The sequence below is a fragment of the Pezoporus wallicus genome, unplaced genomic scaffold (genome assembly GCF_028554395.1).
Source record: "Pezoporus wallicus isolate ANWC-B61680 ecotype Strahan unplaced genomic scaffold, APGP_CSIRO_Pwel_v1 contig_5261, whole genome shotgun sequence".
NCBI classification, from domain to species: Eukaryota; Metazoa; Chordata; class Aves; order Psittaciformes; family Psittacidae; genus Pezoporus; species Pezoporus wallicus.
Window position 1 is genome coordinate 9189978 of NW_026642423.1, and position 20494 is coordinate 9210471.

At 36.4% G+C, this 20494-nt stretch overlaps 1 protein-coding gene across 1 annotated transcript in view; it reads left to right on the forward strand.

Moving 5' to 3' along the window:
• Window positions 1-20494, forward strand: part of CCDC93 (coiled-coil domain containing 93) — a 52208-nt gene that overhangs the window by 24864 nt on the left and 6850 nt on the right. Inside the window, exons 11-20 of the mRNA XM_057430334.1 lie at window positions 199-285; window positions 4876-4992; window positions 9183-9245; window positions 9414-9487; window positions 10026-10107; window positions 11426-11497; window positions 12624-12695; window positions 12962-13070; window positions 16219-16301; window positions 19427-19464. Coding sequence (XP_057286317.1) covers window positions 199-285; window positions 4876-4992; window positions 9183-9245; window positions 9414-9487; window positions 10026-10107; window positions 11426-11497; window positions 12624-12695; window positions 12962-13070; window positions 16219-16301; window positions 19427-19464 — 797 coding nt within the window. The remainder of the gene's footprint in view (window positions 1-198; window positions 286-4875; window positions 4993-9182; window positions 9246-9413; window positions 9488-10025; window positions 10108-11425; window positions 11498-12623; window positions 12696-12961; window positions 13071-16218; window positions 16302-19426; window positions 19465-20494) is intronic.

Genomic DNA, 20494 nt, shown 5'->3' on the forward strand with positions numbered 1-20494 from the left:
TTGTTAAAAGGTTGTAAATGGGAATTTCCATCAGTGAAGTTTTTTGGGGGTGGAATGTTTCACGGTCTTTTATGGCTAGAGATTATTACCCAGTGTGAAGGTTTTGTAATTTCTGTTAAAATTGGAGCTTGGGGAAATTGCCATGTAAAAAGCACAAGCAGTTGCAAAATTCCAGATGTTTTCTTGATACCATTGCAGGGCAAATTGACAGCAAGCACAGTTGGCCAGATTGTTGGACTCCAGTCAGATGAGATCAAGCAAATAGTGTCAGAATATGCTGAAAAGGTAAGTGTGTTACCTGATTGTGTTTGGCTTACCAAGTTGTGTTTGATAGCTTGTTAATTTAGGCCTTAAGTTTTGAACTTAATTTTCATGATTGTTTTGAAACAGCACTGTTTCATATATGCTGTAGATAGTACAGTCAGGATTCAGGAAAGTATTTCAATGAGATTTAAACATTCACAAGCTTTTAGTGTGTTAGTACCTGTTCCTGGATTGTGTTCGATTTTAAGCACCTGATTAAATGTTTTAATGAACAAAGAAGGGCCTGGGTTGATACCTGTTCAAATAAGACCTACACTCTTAATGCATTTTAATGTGTTCAATGCTAAGCATAGAAGTTCTGTAGTCCTGCTCAGAGAAAAGTCTAGGCCTCCTCCAAGCAGATTTTCAGACTCTGGGCTCTTACTTGTTCTGGGCTTCAATTCTCTGTCATGCCTTGGGTCTCTAGTCCTGAATTTAGTATTAAAACCAGAACTTTGTTGCTTTTAGAATCCAAGGCAATTAAATGTGCCTATTAGCTCCATTTATTGTGTTCAACTGTAATTGTTTTTACAGCAATGTGAAAAGAAAATCTTGCTCTTCAAGCAATTAATACATAAAATACATCACTGCCAGATACGAGTTATAGGAAGCTCTTATTTGTCCAATAGTCTTCTCATATTTCTTTCTTTTTGTTGACACATGAGGTATGGAGCTTTCCCATTTGGGAGATAAACCCTATAACTCAACGTAGTCTATCACAAATTCTTGTTCTTTCTTTATTAAAAGGGAATGGAAGAACAGAAGCCCAAGGGTCATATTTCAGTGTTACATTTCTTCTGTTCTGAGAGAAGGCAGCAGGACCTTGACTATTATAGTAGAAGAATGATTAATACTCTGGAAAATAAGAACTGATTCACATCAAACCAAAAAATGTTTTGCTTTTCAGATCTATTAGATATGGCCAACATAAAAAATTCTGTATGCATGCATATACCTGGAAAAAAGAGTTAAGTATGTTATCAGTTTATTAAAGCATCAGCAGTGTTTGGATATGTAGACTTGCAATAGTTTTAATCCCTTGTAACTATACATAGTCTGAAGAGCACAGTGCTTATTTGTCTTCCAGAGTCTTTATAATTCCCCAGTGAAGATACCTGGCAAAGAAAATTGTAGATCTGATGTTGCCATGTGCCAAGACCTTCCTTACAAGGTGGCACCTTTGCAGAAAGTCAGTGCATACAGTTTTCTGCATTTGTCTTTTCTTTCTGCTGCTGTGTTAACTTGCTGGGTAAACTGGGAAGAGTTTGGTTGTGCCTCACTTCCTGAAAATCCTGGCAGAAGACATGGCTTTTATCTGTCTGTTCATCGCAGCTCTCTAAGGCCAGTTATTCAAAGTAGTTTTGATTTTACTGTTTTAGCAAATTTACAAGTATAGTCATATATAACAGGTGGTTTTGCTAGGAATAGAAAAGGAGGAAAAGTAAAATTAGGGAATGCTAAAACTCAAGAAGTGCTCTCTCAAAATTACCCCCTTCAAAAATGCCTGAAGGAGGATCCTCATCAACAGTTTTAAATGTAGTTTGTGAGTTGCTTCTATCTTAGGATGTTGACTCGGAATATTTTTGGGCTTCTAGAATCCTACATTGAAGAATACTGTGCACCCTACACAGCCAGTTGAAGTAGCATACAATAAGCATTTCAATAATTTAATATGTTTATTTGTTGTCTTTCAAGGAAAATACTAAATTGGATATTTTTATATCTTTTTAGTTTGAGGAAACCCTCAGTGATAAAGTGAGAATCGGAGGGTTCCTGAGCCCCTAGAAAGGGGCAAGGAAAGGTGTCAGCAAATTACATTGAAATGACCGGAAAGATTTATGTGGAACTTTACTGAAAACAGATATGAGCTGTTCCAAGCTTGGAGACTGTTGTTTTTTTTTTTCCCAGTGGGCTTCAGACAGTGGCCTTCCAATTGAGGCAGTTATGAGGGAGTTAGAGACAGACCTACACCTCTGAAATCTGTTTGCTAGTAGGAGATGGTTGAACATGAAGAGATAAACAAAATTATTTACTGCTACAAAGTCTGTGGTTTTGTACAGATACTCTTTCATTGGTTTTCAGTTGTATTTTGGTTTTAAGAATGTGAAGTTCTGTAATGATTGAATTCTCTTTCTTTAATTGTAGGAAAGTTTATAGCAGTAATGTGTGTGAGAGAACCTCATTACAAAGAATAACAATTGCATATATTTCCTTCTGCCTTCCCATTTAAAACTTTTACATGTGAACAGTGGGAGGCAGGATTTTTAAGTCTAGAATTAGCCATTTATTTTAGCTAGCAGTTTTTGAGCTGACATAGATAAGTGATCTTCATGCATAATTAATATGGTGTTTTAACTTAAACAATAATATCCTCATTGCCCATGACAGAATTGGTCTTGTTTATTTGAATGGGCTGTATCTTTTTAGGGCAACTGAGCAGTTGCAGGGAATGCAGAAGAATGCAGAAGCGAGTCTACACCTGTTGGTGGTGGGGATAGTGTGTTGAAGGATGTATCCATGTATCACATGTAATTTAAGTTCTTGTTTTGAGATAGAGTATCAAATTAATAAACAGTCATACACTAGTGCTCAGCTACAGCTTTCCTACATTATGTTCAAAAGGCAACTGTTGTTTCAGTCTAGTAAGAGACCAAGTAACAACAGTATTGTCAAAAGCAAAGTAGCTTCTATAATTTGTGTTTTCTTCCTTCTCTGCTGAAAGATGCATTTTTCTCCACAAATTGGAACCCAGTTTCTCAGTAACTTTAAAGCTCTAGTGTCACTGCAGAGCAGATCCTTGGCCCACTTTGACTGCATGAGGTTTAACCCTAGCTTTTTTGTTTGCAGTCCATAAGGATTTTTTTTTTTTTTTCAGAAACCTCTGTATTACAGTGATGGTTATTTCCCATTTCAAGTAAGCTGTAACAGTCCACTTCTTAAGACATGAGCTTTTCCTCATACCAAACCTGTACTGTATGGATTTTAACTATTTTTGCAAGATCAGTCTTGGGTTGATTTAGCTGATGTTTCTTTCTCTTGCATTTCCAGTTTTCTTGATTTGCATGGTATGCATATTAGATAGGCAGAATGTATGGTGAGCAGGATGGGGTCTTAGATTGCATGACATGATGAGGGAATGTGATTTGGCTACATAATGAGAGGACTAAGTACATCTGAGTGTTTATTTGTCGAATAGTTCAGTGTTAACAGGTGCTGCTGAGAGGCATTTTTCCTTTCCTAACATATGTGAAGGAAGTTTGTGAATTGCTGGGTTAAGATGTCAGAATTGGTCTTTTCTTTCTGTGGATGTAGGAGTATTAACAAATCATTAAGCTGCTTCTCGATATGAATAACATAGAAAACGGAGAAGAGGAAGACAGGTTTTGCCCCTTATTTTCATTTAAAATTAAGCTGTTAAGGAAACATCTGCTTACCTATCTGCCTGAGTGGATACCAGGAGCAAATATGAGTGAGGAGTATTTAATTCTTCTTGTACCATTTCTGCTGATTATACATTGTAGTGCTTGCCAACATTTGGTAAATATTCAAAAAAGCACTTGGTATTGAAGTCTTTGACAGACTCTGCAAATATTAGCACCTGAAGTACTTACAGATTAACCATTTTTCTAGCAAAATACTGGAAAATGGATTAACTGGGAAAAAAAAGTCTGGGTGCATGAAGCAAATTACCAAAACAGATGGATGTATTTAAGTGATGACTTCCAAAAGATACAAACAATGCTTAGGCAAATAATCACGTAGGCATCTAGCTATCACCAGTTTTCAATTATTATTTAATTATTGTCTACCACAAATACACAATTTCTATTATGAATGCTATTCCTGGTAAAGAAGGTTTCTGGCAGCTTTCCTTTCACAGTTCAGAGAGAACAGGGTCCAGATGGTTGTCTTCATTATGTTTTATGAGACACTTTCTTGGCAATGCATGCTGGATTGAGTAGTTTTCAAAGGCTAGCGTCAACTGTACACACATGCACACTGAAAAAAAAAAAAGAAACCACTTAGAGCGGTAAATGTATCTACCATGCTGAGTATGTCATTGTCATACAGCATAAAGATACATCCAAGCCAGTATTTCAAAATCTAAATATAGAATTTTTCAAGTTCTAGATCTGTTAATTGGGGTATGGAGCAGTATTCCTCATCTGATACAATGAGTTCAGTAAATAACACTGCTTAAGGAGGTTTTTTGACATATTGGTAATTTCTTCCGTTTAAGAACTGACTGTACCAGGCCAGGTTTAACTGTAATGCTCATGTGAAAAATGTATTTCTTCTAGTTTACTATAGTATTTCCCACCTCACCCAGGGCACCTGACTTTATTTTTAGCTTAATTTACCTGTCAACTTTGGGATAGAATTCAGTTGTTCAGCCACTTCCTTATCTTGATGTGAGATAAAGTGGTAAGTCATTCTTTCTGTTGTATAGTGGGAAACAGCTCTTGATAAGGAATATCACAGGTATGTCCCATTTTGGCATTTTCTGAGCTACTGAAGAAGCAAAGAGTAATGGTGTGAGGTCCATCAGGCTGTTGTTATTGTTTGTTTTAGCAATCTGAGCTTTCTGCTGAGGAGCGACCAGAAAGGCTTGGAGCTGCCCAACAGCATAGAAGGAAGGTGGCATCTCTGAATAAGCAGATTTTGCAAAAAAACAAACTCCTGGAAGAGGTAAGTATTGTGTGTTTAATAAAGAAGAAAACATTAATAAATGTAGCTGGTCACAAAATTTTTGCCATCCAGAAAAGATTTGCAAGCTGTCTTCTGTACCATCAATTTGTCATACTGAACATTTATTTCTGCATTTCTGAACGTCTTGCTTGCACATTTATTATGGAGACAATGTGGCTGTGTTTACATTAGAGAATTGTATAGCCCTGTTTGTGAGAAGAGGGCTAGCTAACCAAATCATGCTTTAACTTTTTTTTTTGGTTGGTTTTTTTTTTTTTTTGCATACCTCGGAGAAAAACGTAGTATCTTTATTTGACTTGTTAGCTGTAGTGTTGAATGGGCTGTTCTCACAGGAACAGTTTAGCAAGTTTCACTAAAATATGCCACAGATTATTTGTATCACTTCCTGCCCTTTGTATGAGCCAGCTTGTCTCACTGACTAAGGTGGGGTTTTTTTGCTTGTTTGTTTGGGGGTGTTTTTGCACAGTCACTGCTTGGTTCACATCTTCACATTTGTTTTAGGGGGGTGGAACGGCTCTTGAATTTGACGAGCAAGAGCCACAATTCCTGTATTTCAGCCTACTTAGACTATTGCCATTTAACCCCAGGAAAGTACAAGTGGGAAAGCTATGCCATTAATAAAATGCGGCTTTTAATTATGCATACTGCTGTAATCAGTGTGATGCTATCTTTAGCTTGCAGAATCTGATGAAAACATACTGCATCAGAGTCAGTAATTGGCAGAGGTTGCCAAAACCCAAATAGTACTTGAGGAAAAATAGTTGCTGATGACTTCTGTCAAATACATCACTGCTTCAGCAACTTTCATCTGTTTTTTTCATTTGTTTTGCTCTGCTCTTGTCAGTAATGTCTTAACCCCTTACATCTTAACTGTGTTTTCCTATTAAATGGTGGTGGTATGTGGGCTCTGAAAGATAGGTGTCTGTGTGGCACATTTTATGAGACAGTGATAGGTTCAGTCTTTCAAACAGCGGTAAAGGAATGGTAGCTTTGAAAGCCTTCCCTGCTAAGCCTTCCTGCTCAGCCACTAGTAGACCTGACTACTTTTTTATTTATTTTTAAAATGAGAATAAAGTATTCTATAACAGTGCAATAATGCTTTTTATTTAAGGATATTTATCCCTTCAAAGCTCAAATCTCCTTTCAGAAAAGCATATGCTGTGAACCATTTTTTGAAGTCTGTGAGTAACATTCAATACCTAGTTTAAATTAAGATATAGAAATAAAGCTTGTGCACAAGAAATTGGAAAGACAAATTCCCTGTCCTGTTCTTTGTTTGTTTTTTTCTAACTTTAATAATAAGCTTCATGAAAAAACAGTGTACGTTCTTAAATTATTTTGCGTAAAAAAAAAAAAAAAAAAAAAAAAAAAAGACTTTGGAAGGGTAGAGTATGACAGTGTATTAAGTGATAAATATTAGAATGCATTTCTTTTGGAACACACTGAACTAGTTTCATTTTTAAACTGATGCATTTCTGTGTTGCCCTTTAGCATGCCCCATCTGTTCAAGAAAAGCATATTTTCCTCATCAATAACACTACAATTATTATTTCTATTTTACGTTGAATGTAAACCATGTCTGTCACAATTCCCTCCATTCTAGAGTGGAATATGAGAACGTATAATGGTATAGTATAATTATGATATTATGATCTGAAATTAAATACACCTTTTTTAAAACTTTAGTTTGTAGTCTTTTATCACTTTGGTAATATCAATTTTCCATGTCTGTTTATGTCAAGCATAACTTTACTGTTTTTTTCAAAATGATGACTGTTAGTAAAAAAGTATTGACAATATCTAGCATTAAATGCAAGCTGAAGTGTCAGGCTTTCAAAAATCATAACATGGGCTTACAGACAGTTAAATTGTGTGAATTGCCATGTTGGTTTGAGTTCTTTTTTTTCCTGAAGTAGAAACACAAATTACAGTGTGAGATCTTTCAATTTCAGAAGTGGGGAAAAAGAGAATGAAGTTCATTGTATCCTAACTCATTGCAGTACATTTCTGTCACACTTAACTCTTTTAAAAGGCTATAAGGCAACTACATATGAAGGGAGATACAGATGTGCTGTGTATATTATAGAATGGAGACAGATGAAGGCTCCCTCACAGAATCTGTTCTGAGCTAGCAGATTGCAAATCTGTTCCAGATAAGCCTCGTTTGTCATGAATGGCAATGGTTTAGCACAGCCCCATTATAAAAGGTGGCACAGGTTTAAGGATGTTCTAGTATAGTTCTACAGATTTTGGTTGTGTCCACCAGCTTACATCCATCTACATTTTGTCTGCAGGCAGTATGTAGACATAGCAGAAGGCATGCTCAGTTTGAATGAATGCATGTGTTAGAACACTGCACCCCAGCCCTTGCATTGTGAGAACAGCTCATGTTCTTGGAGGCAGTTAGCTGAAGTTTAACATTGGGGTGGACAAGTTAGGTACAATTGTGTAGTAAGAGTAGCATTAGGAAACTGGAACAGAAAGCTCAGGTTTCAAACAGTGAAAATGTTCACTAGCATAGTTCTCCAGCCATGCTGTTTCCTTGATCTTTCTTGCCTAGTTGAGCTGTAGGAGAGGCTGGTAAATGTGCTTAGCAGTTGTGGTTGGCTTTTGCAGCTCTTCTGAAATATTCAGAAGGTTTTCTCATTTTCATTTTTCTTTTTTTTTTTTGGAAGTACTTGGCTCTTATATTCTAGGAAATTGTATCATAGTGTGGCTACTATATTAGTAATACCGAATATGCCTCAAACTATATATATGTTGAGTGAGTTACATTTTCATGCCTGGTGCAAGTAATTTCCTCTGCCAGTTTCCCAGACACATGAATGTATGTATTTGCTTGCATTCTCTGTACTGTTGAGAAGAAGAAAGCAATTTGGAGTAGGGAGGAAAAATGGTTATAAACCACACAAATTGGTAGAGTCCTTAATTCATTACAGATCTGCTTTTCACAGCCAAGCAAACTTCACAATCCACAGGAGAAGTTAAATAATTTCCAAATCTGTTATCATACTATTTGTCAGTTTAGTAGTTGAGGGCCCTTTAATTCTGTGTTGCTTATTTCCACTACATAACAGTCTCAGTGCTATGTGGTTTTAGAAGTGAAAAGAAATACTGACAGCTACAAGACAAATACAATCCTTTTATCACTTTAGTAAAGTAAAAAACTCCTGGGTGGGGTTTTGGTTTTGGGTTTGTTTTTTGTTTTTATTTTTTTTTAATTACTTGCCAAAGACAGCTTTTGAACTTAGTGATAATCAAGACACCTCTCCTGAAAAATGATTGTGAAGTTCTGGCTTCAGTGCTGCAGTAAGTTTCAGCAAGAGTTCTTATAAAAAATGTTCCTTAAGCTTTGTGAGATATGAACTGCAGGCTTAAATTTACATTTTGAATTATTGGTGAAAAATATGAAAAAGCTCTCTTTTTATAAATTCAGACGTGGAAAGTAACGAGCGTTGAGTCAAATCTCTGTGTTGTGAACAGCAAACTAAACCAGCATGAAAAGAAGTGGAACAGAAAGCTAAATGTGCATTTCTTTCTTTGTAGCACTTCTGCTCCACTTTTAACCCATGTCCCATTTTTATTGTTACTGTTTGCAATGTTATCTTAAATAAGGATGTTTAAATCATAAGGATCTTCTAAAACTGGTCTCTGTAAGTTATTTTACAAGTGAAATATACAGTGACATTTTACTAACTGCCTTCTTACTAGACTTTCCATAGTTACACAAAAGAAAAACATCAATGAGCTTTCCTAATTTATATGGACATGTCTGTGGTATGGTGCCACGGCACTTTTATGCAAGTCTCAGATCACCCTAACTTATCTGGAGAAGTAAAGAATGGGGCTATCTTCTTAGCCTGGTATGAAACTAGACCAGTGTAACCAGGCTAAATAACATTGAGATTTAGCAGAGATTTTATCCAGTAAGTTGTCATTCCGTTGGCATCCAGACATCTAGAAGGTCAGGTTGAAAATGATTGCTGTTATTAATATTCAGTTAGAGTTCTTGCAATCAAATGCTCTCAGGGTAGATGATAAGAAAAGACAGTGTATTTGATGGTTAGCCTATTATTTAATAGGCAACTGTTATTAACAGGTCAAATACTGTGTTCTCCATTACAGGTGTAATTAGCATGTTGGTTTTTTTTTTTTCTCTTTCATAATAGTTGCAAGCTAAATGTACTGATCTGCAGTCAAAATGCACTGAAGCAAAAAAGACGTTAACAGAGGTAATCTTTCTTTGTTTTTCTGTGTACTGATTCTAGCTGAATCATTTTTGAGAAGCTTTGTGTGTAGAGGGATGTATTAAATGGAGAAGACATTTGACAAAGCTAAGTACCATGAATCATTTCATGTCTAGAAGTGTATTTCAATTTATTGTTAACTGCAACCCTTAGGTTAAGAGTTACAGTGAAAAGCTGGACAAAGAATTGGCAGCCTTAGAAACGATAGAATCCCAAGCAGATTCTAGGTAAGTTACTTCCTTTGTGACCTTGGAAATTCTGAAAATTGATGGTTTGAAAATTAGTCATTCAGTGTTTCTTGCTTTGTCAACCTAAACAAATAACTACAATTTAGAAATGAAATCGTTTCCAGCTTATTTTCCAAAGAGAGTAAAATATTACCATAGTATTCAGTTGAAATGAAAAGTGTTGATCTGTAGTTGAAAATAATTGTAGGTGTGTAAAGCAGAAGAACCCGAGACACAGTTGATAAATCAGGAAGGCCTCATCTACTTATTTTCTTCATATTTGAAGGCTTCATCTCACATACACTAAAGAGGAGTCTCTCAAAACTTCCACAGTAATGAGGCCAGAACACAGCAAAACCGTCAAAATGCTCAGTGTAATATTACATTTTTATTTTGTCTTTGATATTTGGGTTTTTAATTTACAAGGTTTTATTGGAAACTTATTTAGAACTAAGCTTGTTCTAAAGTCTTTTAGTTTGCCATCTATTTAAATCAGAAACTGAAAATCTAATGTGGTTTACTGGATCTTTAAATTTAGCATATTACAGAGTCTGCGAGCACTGGTGGCCATGAATGAAAGCCTAAAAAGCCAGGAGCAAGAGTTCAAAGCACATTGTAGGGTAAGTTTTAGTTTCTTAAGTAAGGATTCATTTAAAACTTTGGAAATAAGTATTATACTTCTTCCTGATTTGTTGTCTTATTGTGTCCCTGTCTGTCATCTGTCCCTGTCCCCTTCTCCCGTTTACTGGTAGTTCTAGGTTTTCATTGAATTCTGCCACCAGCTTGATTTGCAGCAGAACTATGAACAGTTGCCCGGTTCTGCAGTATATCGTATCTGCAACAAGGCTGATGTCCAAGGAGGATGGAACCAGATTAACCAGGACTTATCCCCTACCCTGAGGCAGGGAGGTATAAGGGAGGGTGCTAAGGCATCTGAATTAGTGTGGCCTTCAATGTTCTGCTGTGCCTGGATTTTTGAATACAGGACAGTTCGTAGACATAGACATCAGCCATATACTGGTCATAGCTGTGGCTTTTCTTGTTCCTGTTACCATCCTGCTGAGAGCAACTTGGGGTGGGTTGACAGCATTAAAATCTAAGTTCGAGGTTGGGCTGTGCTAAATACCCACCTGTGCTATTCACACCTGAAATAGGTTGTCTTTTCTTGGATAATGCAGCCAAGAGTGACCTGAGAAGAGGTAGACTGCCAAAGAGGAGGGCTTGGTGAAGGCCCTGAGCTTTGGAGCAACCCACCAAAAGAGATCAGACTGAGATGAAGCTATTGCAGTTTTCAGAGCACATTTCAGTTTTACCACTTAATTGCTATGTTTTGCTGCCCTGTTTACTGCTGTGTTTATGGACTGCCTGGAAACGTGATCAGAGAGAATTGTCTTCATTTTCTTCTATTTGAACAATAGTGGGTGGGATTCAATAGAATGCAAAGAAGTAAAAAGAAATAGTGCCCAGAGGCATAAACTGATCTTAGGAACCTTATTTTCCCATACATAATGCTTTGGAAAGTACTAAAAAATTGTAATGGAAACTGCAAGTTTGTAGTGGAAACCTGCAAGTGACTTTAGGTTCATTCATTTTTTACAAATGCCGTATGTTGCAGTCCCATGTCATGCCAATTCTACTATAATATTTCTTTGCTTCCTCAGTTCCTTTTTCCATGTCACTCATTAGTTGTTTCACTTGCAAATGTAGTAGATCCAGCTAAGAAATAAATCTGTTCCTGTGTTTGATAAAAGCAGTTTTATATCATGAGTAATAATGGATGCCTGACCCTTAAGCAGGGAATGCTGTTTAATCTTAAATTCAAATATAAAGTATGTGTCAGCTCATTAGAGGTATATGTTGTCAAGCTTCCTGTTTTCCCCTTTTAAGAGGATAGGTCTCAGTTAACAGCAACTTTTTTTTTTTTTTCTTGTTTTAAAGGAAGAAATGGAGAGACTTCAACAAAGTATTGAGAATTTGAAAGCTGAGGCAGTGGAAAACGGGGAGGAACAGGTAATAACAAGTGTGTAAGTTTTTATTTTCAATTTGTGCTTTAAAATGTTGATTCAGGCCCTGCTTCCTTTCAGGGCATTCTTGTAAGCATTTAAGTATCTGTTGCATTCTCTGAAAAATTCTGTCCTCACTCCCTACTGGTAAAGCCACAGTTCAGGCTAATAATTATAGAAATACCGTAGACCAAAAATAGCTGTAGTATTCTTTGTTCTTGCAGAATCCATGGGCTAACTTAGAGATGCTTTTGTGTCTTTAACTTCATTAAAGTACCAGAGAAGAAAATCTCTGGATATTGTGTTAAGAGCAGTGCATATCTCTGACAAAAAAGTCTTCCTCAGAAAGCGTGTTTGGTTTGGTTGATCTTTTTTATTTATTTTTTTTTTTAAATGTGAATTTGTCTGAAGGATGAAAACACAAGTTTTCAGTGGCTCAGTACATTGCATGCCATGAGTAACTGTCAGAAGTTAGGCTTTAACACAAGTGCATCCAGCCTGATGCCAACGAATAATGCACAGGAAAGGAAAAGCTAGAATGACTTGTATTTTCAATGTGTAAACATTTGATATATTAATGCCTCTGAGATGAGGTAGGTTACAGGTAGAAAACAGATTTTCATGCTGTTCTTCTGAACACAGAATAAAAAAATGTAAACCTAAGTCTTAAAGATAATCTTTTTCTTGTTTAAAAATTTAAGTCCACAATCCAAGAGATCTACAATACATGTCAGAGTGTTTATATAATGGCCTAGACCATGTTTGTCCTTAACGCCCCTACTGAATGAGAGCATAAACATTTGGACAAGGAGTATGGGCAATGTGCCAATATGTATCTTAATTTAAAGCGTGACTGTTGTAAAACAGTGGAAAAATTGACAAACCTTAACAACTAAAATATCAAAGGCTTAAAAGCCAGCAAAATGCACTTGTTTACAGTAAAAGATGTTGGGTTTTTAAAGCAGATTACGAATCATTGTTTAAAAAAAATATAAGAGCAAATGGTGGCATTATTGTGAGAGCCATTAAATGGGAAGTGGACAAATACAGCAAATAAACTCAGTCTACATGTTTTTGCACTGCAGCTGTCATGCTACTGTAATTCACAATTGTTTTGGGTTCTTAAATTCTAGGAGCCAAATAAGATTATAGAACAGCAGTACAAAACTGAGAAAGATAAGCTTCAAAAGATGCGTCTGTTACTGGTAAGTAACTCTTCATAAATTTACTTGTACAAAATTATTGACATTTTCTTACCTTGTAACTTCTAATACTACTTTTTGTTGGGGTTTTTCTTTTTTTTTTTTTTAAATTTTTTCTTTCACAAATCAATTACGAAAGATATTGAGCCTCAGCCAATGCTTTTTTCAATTAACTATTTAGTAACAAAATATTGCGGGGGGGGCTTCATCCATTTTAAGAAGAGAACAAGAATAGGCTTTGTTTTCTCCCCTCCTAACTTTCTGTTCAGGCAAGAAGAAACAGAGAAATAGCCATTTTGCAGCGCAAGATTGATGAAGTACCCAGCCGAGCTGAGCTAACACAGTATCAGAAGAGATTTATTGAACTTTACAGTCAGGGTATGTATATCTAGCAGGATCATTCTGCTGAAAACTAAAGCCCTGAAAGGAGGACAATTGCATTTTTACGCATATAGCACATAACAGCACTTGCTAACTTTGTGATCTCTTAAGGACCTTTTGATATTCATGTTATATACCCTATTTTCAAGGTTTTAAAAACTGGCTAGAAGAATTTTATTGAGCGTGAAACTTGATGCACAGGATCTCTGGAGTAAATTTTGTCTGCAACAGGTTCAGTCATTTTGGATAATGTGTTTTTAGAAAGTCTTTAATTCACCGTGTACAAATGAGGTTGCAGTAAATTTGAGGTGTGTTTAATGAATTGCTCTTAACTTTAGATTGCTTGCATTGTTTTCACTGACATGAGATACCTGGTTCTGAAGCAAACTATGTCAAAATAAATATCCTGCAATATCTTGGTAGGATTAGACTACAAATTGTCTGTAATTTTTTTTATGATAAGATGTTACAAACCCGGTAAATGTGCTCAGTTGATTTTTTTCATAGGTGTGTGTATGCTGTGCACTTGCTGTGCAAAGATGGTATGGAACATACAAACTGAATAAAATTTTGAAGTTATTCCATTCAGTTGATAATAGACCGGTATATTTAGTGGTCTGTATTTGATGTAGCTTTTGTATTAGCATAAGCTAAAATAAGTTTCTATCAAGAAGAACTAGCTAGTGTTCTAAAGATATTTTGCACTTTTTAAATGTGTGTGTGAACCAAGCTCTTGAAGGTTGAGCAGTTCTGAAATTTTTATCTAACTTTGATGCAAATCCTTTGCCCTGATGAAGCATCTCTGGTGACATAATCATGTGGTATCTTCCATGTGTTACCTGATTCAGTGCATGGAATAGATGTACTTCTTTAGTGAGTACAAATCCAGTACTTCCTTCCCCCCACTTTGCTTCTTATGTATGTGCAGTTTATTTATTCAAGTCCAGCTATAAAGACAACTTTGTCTTGCATTAAATTTTCTACAGATTGTTTTCTCTGTCATGTCAAGGTGACTTCAGACAAATAATCTGTGCTCAGAGCATCTGCCTGCTTGGAAGATGGGGGCTTCATTTGTATAAGAAGTAAAGAAAGATTAAGATTGAAGAGACTTAGGAAGCTTTGTAGATCTAAGATGCCTTGAATTTTATGGGGCTTTGTTTTCTATAGTACAAAATATGTGTACTTATAGCACACTGCTCAGGTGTAGCCAGGAACTTGCATTGTGCAAGCTAAGCTTTTGGAAAATGATCTGAAAACCTCTAGAAAGTCTGCCTATGAATTGCATTTTTTAGAGGCTTTTCATTAGGCCAGATTCAAGTGATATTTGGAGTTGCCAAAACCTGGTATTTTTGAACTTTGATCTAAGGGGTGTTGGCAGTCTTCAGCAATTCCTTCCAGTCTTAGTGATTCTGTGATTCTGTACTAGAATTTCATGCTTAGTTTTTGACCTAACTGAACCTCTTTCCTTGAGAACATTAAGCTGTGGTTTCAAGAGAATCAGTGAGCCAAATGGCTCCTTTTTCCTCTTCCTGCTTTGCCTGTCTTACCTTATGTGGGCTCTGGTGTGTGCCCGCAAGGCTCTAAGAAATGGTACAACTTTCTAACCCAGTGGAAGTCTTAAAGTTTTCTGCTGAGTTGGTATGTGGAATCCACTCACAAAAGGTGTGTGACTGCCAGAGCTGCTGCCAGAAAGTGAAGAGCTGCAAGAAGGAAATGGTTAGGGAAATGTATCTTCCAGTCCTGTTAAAACCAAACTAATAGAGCACACCAGAAGTAAGCCTGTTGGAGATCTTTGTATTCATGCAGTTCTTCAAAAAGTAGCTTTATTTCAGCATTTGGAAAATCTGTGTGGAACATGCTGAACAGCCCTTACTAATTTGTCAGCCTATTCCAGGCTTCCCTGAATTCTTCAGTGCTCTCAGGCTCCCAGTACTCAGTATGTTTCTTGAGGCTACAGCATGTGTAGAACATGTGTCACAATCATACTGTAGCAGTGAGAAAGCTCTTTGGTTCCCAGCATCTCATTACTGCAAAAGCAGCAGTCACTAAAACATTCAGCTTTGAGCTGTGGGTTGCTGTTGGGCTTCAGCTGGAGAACAGAATTGTTCAAATCAGAAGTTGGTATTTCTTACAAAATTTGTATGTTCAGTGATGATGTGATGTGGGAGGGGAGGTCATGCTGTCTCTAAATGCTTCCATTCAGAAGCTTAGTCTAGCATATCAGTTCAGTAAAGGTTTTATCTAAAGATGGGAACTTGTTAGCCTTCAGAGTTTAATGTAACAAGCATGGTTTCACTCAGGTATATCTTTTTTAACCCATACCTTTTTTCCAGGTTTAGGATTCTACGCAGTGCTTAATATATTAGCCATAACAGTTTTTGCCAACTCTCCTTCTCTGTTGAACTCTTCCCTTGGGAATCACGAATACTTTAGGTCTCCTTAGGCACTGAAGAACCAAAAAATAGGTGAACACTTCGCATATCTGAGTATCAGTCATCATCTTGTAGGCCCAAAGGGAATGCATGTCTGAGCTTTACCTTCCCCACTAAGCTCTGACCAACCATCTGCTATAATCACCTAAGCCAGAAAGTATTTGAAAAGAAAGCATTATTAATTCTAAATTGTAAGAAGAGAAGGCCTTAAAGCATAAGAGCTTTCTTGGGCATCTTGCACATGATTAACTTGAAATATATAATACAATGCACTTTTTTTCCACACAGTGCTGTCAGATTATGTTTCGTATCTGTCCCTGCTGAGCCTATGCCTGTGCCTCTCCACCACAATGGAAAAGCTATGCGCGGGCAACTGTTGGCAGCACAACGGGCTGTATGCTATAAGGGTAAAGCTTATGAAAGAAGGGTGAACAGACAGTGTCAAGAAAGCACAGCTGGTAGCGCCAACATATATTCTGTCAGCAGTTGGGGCTTAATTTAAACACTGAGCTGTGGTGTTCTCATAAAATCTGATAGCTGCAAACCCTGCTGGAGATTTAAATGCAGAAGGAATATCCTTCCAGGATGTATTAAAGTGTGTCATTATTGATAGTGGAAAGTATGTTATGTAAAGCTGACAAAGTATTTTTACAGATTTCATTTCACCTCATGCTCCTTTATTATTCTACCTTTTTATTTTGTTTTGTTTGCAGTCTCAGCAACACACAAAGAAACGAAGCAGTTCTTTACTCTTTATAATACACTGGATGATAAAAAAGTATATTTGGAAAAGGAGGTAAGAAAATGTTAATCACTGTTTCCTAAATATTCAGTCTGTGGAGAAGAAGATGGAGTTTCTACTTGGCTTTCACCACATTCAGTTGTGGCAGAGCAGAGTTAACAGTCTAAGTAAAAATGAAACAACTCACTTGTAAGAATATTTCTGACATTGAGGGGGAAATGGTCTGTGCTGTAAAGTAAGTGCTATTACAACAGCATGTTTAAACTACTCGCTGCATTCACAAAACATTAGTAATATTTGATTAGCAAATATCTCTGTCTTGGTATTACAGGACCAAATTACCCTCTTTTTTTTTTTCTTTTTCTTTTTCTTTTCTCTATTTGGTCAATATCTCTTATTGTGAACCAGTGAAAAGCCAGTAGCTTTTGGAGAGCAAATTCCAGCTGTTGTCAGCAACATCAGAGTTAGTTTTCAGGGTCTGAGCCTGACTACACTGAAGTTGCTGGTGATTCTACTGGATTGGGATCAGAAGAGTAGTTTCCATGAAAGCAATGTAGGTTTGTTTTTTTTCCCCTCCCTTCTTGGGGGGTGACTTAATTAAGTGATCTCGATTTTTGTCTTTTTTTTAATGACAAGCAGAGCTTACTAAGAATTATGACATTACTTGTAAAATATATAATGTTTTGATACTTAGAATCATAGAATGGTTTGGGTTGGAAGGGACCTTAAAGATCATCTAGTTCTAACCCCCTTGCCTCATGCAGGGACACCTTCCACTCAGCCAGGTTGCTAGGGGCCCCATCCAACCTGGCCTTGAATGCTTCCAGGGATGGGGCATCCACAGCTTCTCTGGGCAACCTGTTCCAGTGTCTCATCCCTGTGCAAGAGTGGGTTGTATAATGGCTGCCAGGAGTCCTAGCAAATGCCTTACCTAAGTCTGTAAGAGGATTATCACATGCTTTGTTTTCCTGTGGTCTTTCATTGATTTTATTTTCTTATTCCAAATAGTGAAATGTATTCATAATAGAGCAAGTTGCAGGTAACAATGTACCAGATTTAAAATACTACATTGAGTAGCAGCTATTAAATTCATCTTTCTTTAACTTCTCCCCGAGGTTAGTTTTATGCAGATTTTTTTTTTTTTTTGAGGGTAAGCTTGCAAATTTAAAAAGCGTACAAAGATTGTTCTTGTAATGGCACATAAAAAACAGTGAACAGAATAAAGAGCAGATATATTTCATTGTTGTATAAGTTGGGAGTATTCTTGCAAATACAATTCAGTGTCTTGGGAGTAGGGGGTGTTTGCGTTTTCCCCAGTTCCAGGCTTTACTTACATGAATATAGTTTCAAAAGACAAATCAGAGTATTTTAGCATGATGTCAGTCACGAGAGAGATTTCTGAGTGTCTTCTGATGCAACCTTTTTTTAAATGTAGAATATAGTGGAAGTTCCCTTGTTTTGTTTTCAGTATTAGAACAAGGTTTCAGCAAGTAAGTATTGTCTAGTAATGTAAAAAAGATACCTTTGGCATGAGCGCCTCACAAAGATTTCTGGAATATGCTTGTGCTTTTTCTTGTCTTGTTTTGTTGTTGGTTTGTGTTTTTTTTTTTTTTTTTTTCCCCTTTCTCCTCGCAAACCAACCCAACCCTTTCATAAAATACTCTGAGCATAATTGCTTTAAAATAACAATAGTAGCAACTGTTACACAGTGAAATTTTGGCTACAAAGGTTAGTTCTGACATGAAAGGTCTCTTGAGTATGCTTCATATTTTAATCATATTTTGTGATTAATTTTTTCAAATGCTTTTAAACTTTTTTTTTTCATAATGTCTTTGACTTGGGGTTTATATACTGATTTTACTGTCTAATATAACACATCAGCACTCTTACTGTGCAATAGCTGTGCAGTGTTACTTTTCATGACTTAAATTTTTTGCTGTATAAACTATAATTATATTCTTAAACATACTTATTGGAAGTATCTTGAGGCAGGGATGTGGACTTGGCAAATATTGATGAGTCATGCAATAATTTATTTCCTCTAAGTAACACGAATTTTTAAGCATTTTGGCTGCTTTGGAGTCTGTTCAGAATTTCTGTTGGAATTTGTCAAAATAAGGTCAGGAAGAACTGCAGTTTCTGCCATGCACATGCTTACCGCTGTCTCATTCAGATGGAAGAGAGATTTTGATTTGAGAGAGATCAATTTAGCTTTCCATAGCAGTGGAGCAAGTTATTCTGATTGCAGAGCTCTGGTTTGTTTAGTGCAGAACACTTTAAAATATTCATCAAAGGGAGAAACTGCTTGGAAAGTTTAACCACAGGGGACTTGCAAGAAATATTCAAAGCCAAGAGCCAGAATCACATTAATTGCTACTTGGTGAATTTTAGTACTCTCAGCAATATAGATAAAGCAAGAAAAAAAAATCAAAGGTGGTTCCATATTGTACTTATAGTTTAATTAGGTCGGTGAGTTTATACTGAGACCAACAAAATATACCTTATGCCTGTTACAAATTTCTGTTTCTGTCTTGATTCAGTGCAGTGTTAGTATAAGAGAAGCCATGCATGCAAAATGCCATTCTGTACTTGCTAGAATTTAGTCTTTTAACAGCCTGTAAAATGCATATCAGGAAAGTAACTAATGATACATGGCTGTTTGTGGAAACCTGTAAAACTCATCTGCATAATGAAAGCAGTGCAGGAATTCACCTCCTGTTCCTGCAGAACTTGGTGAGTCTTTAGGGTAGTGTGTGGAGACACTGTTCCAGTCTCACAAGCACAAATAAGTTTGTGGGTTTTTTTTCTGTTGAGGTTTTTTTTATTTGTTGGGTTTTTTTCCTCATGTTATAGGCTGATGACCTAAGTTGCAGCTTCTTGACGCAGCTGTGCTGCTAATAGCTTCAAAGCTAGCATCTTCAGTACTGTTAAATACAATTTGAGTTACTTTTGGGCAGTGGGGAGTTACTCCTTGTTGTGGTGGTTTGGTGGGGTGACATGGGGAGTCTTGGTTGACATGGTCTTGTGGTTTCTGTGCTGAAAGTAACCTTATGGTGATTTTCATACAGCTGTCTTCTTGTCCGGGGAATATATATGTAGTCAATTTTTTTAACTAAATTTCATTCTATTGTCCATGAAAAGTCATGCCAGAACGGACGAATTCTTCTTCTAATTCACAGGTTAACTTACTGAATTCTATTCATGACAACTTTCATCAGTAAGTAATGGTTCTTTTTCTCTTGATAGTTGCGATGAGTCGTACGGCTGGTTTGGAAAAATGGGAGTGAGCATGAGTTGTAGAGACAAAAAATTTGTTAGAAGTTTTTATAAACTAGTTTATAAAATAGTTATATAGCTTAATACTGTTTAAGCCAATGTTTGGGGAATCATGGACTTGGAATTACCTAACTTTTATAGCCAAGATATGTTTTTAATATCTGTCTCTTCAGTTGCAGTTGTGGAAAGAAATCATGTGCTAGTAATTTTCCTGGCATTAATTTAAGTATTTTTCTCTATTTATGAAGTTGTGGTTATTACATTAGGTACAAAGCATTAGACTCAGATATATTTTTAGACATATTTCTTGTAAACCAATTCTGCATTTAAAGGTTTTAATGTAGTGTGAAGCCTTTAGGTAAAATTGTGGTTTCCTTGGAAGTTTGAGCTCAAATATCAGTCTGCAATGCAGCCACTGTTTATTTTTCTCTGGGGGATTTTGACTTAAAAAAAATCCAGTATGAATTTTTGGGGAGAGTCATGGGGGAGGGGATGCCCATTTAATAGTTTTAAACAAATCTTCCTGTTACATCGTTTTGTAATTCTGTTGTGAAATTCTAAGCTTCTTTTTTGTTGGTGCTTGGTTTTTTGTTTTGTTTTCCCCAGAGTAATTATCTCTTTACTTGCTTCTATCCAACTGCTTCCTTCTGTGTTTAGTCAGAATTTTTGATTTTAATTTTTTTTTCTTGATTGTAATGTGCTAAACGTTTAATTACAAGAAAACCTGGGAATTAAGTATTTCAGATCTTTGCAGCAAGGATTGTAGATCTGTGTTGCTCAGTGATGAGATCCTTTTGATTCTGTCCAGGCAGAAGAAACAGATACTGTAATTGACACCTGGGGTTTGGATTTTTTGTTGGGTGGGTGGGTATGTGGGCATTGTATTTTCTTTCATTATTTTTAGCCTGTTTGAGAGATGTTACAAGTCTAAAATTACTTCTGGGCTTTCCCTGTTAGGGCATGAAAGTATT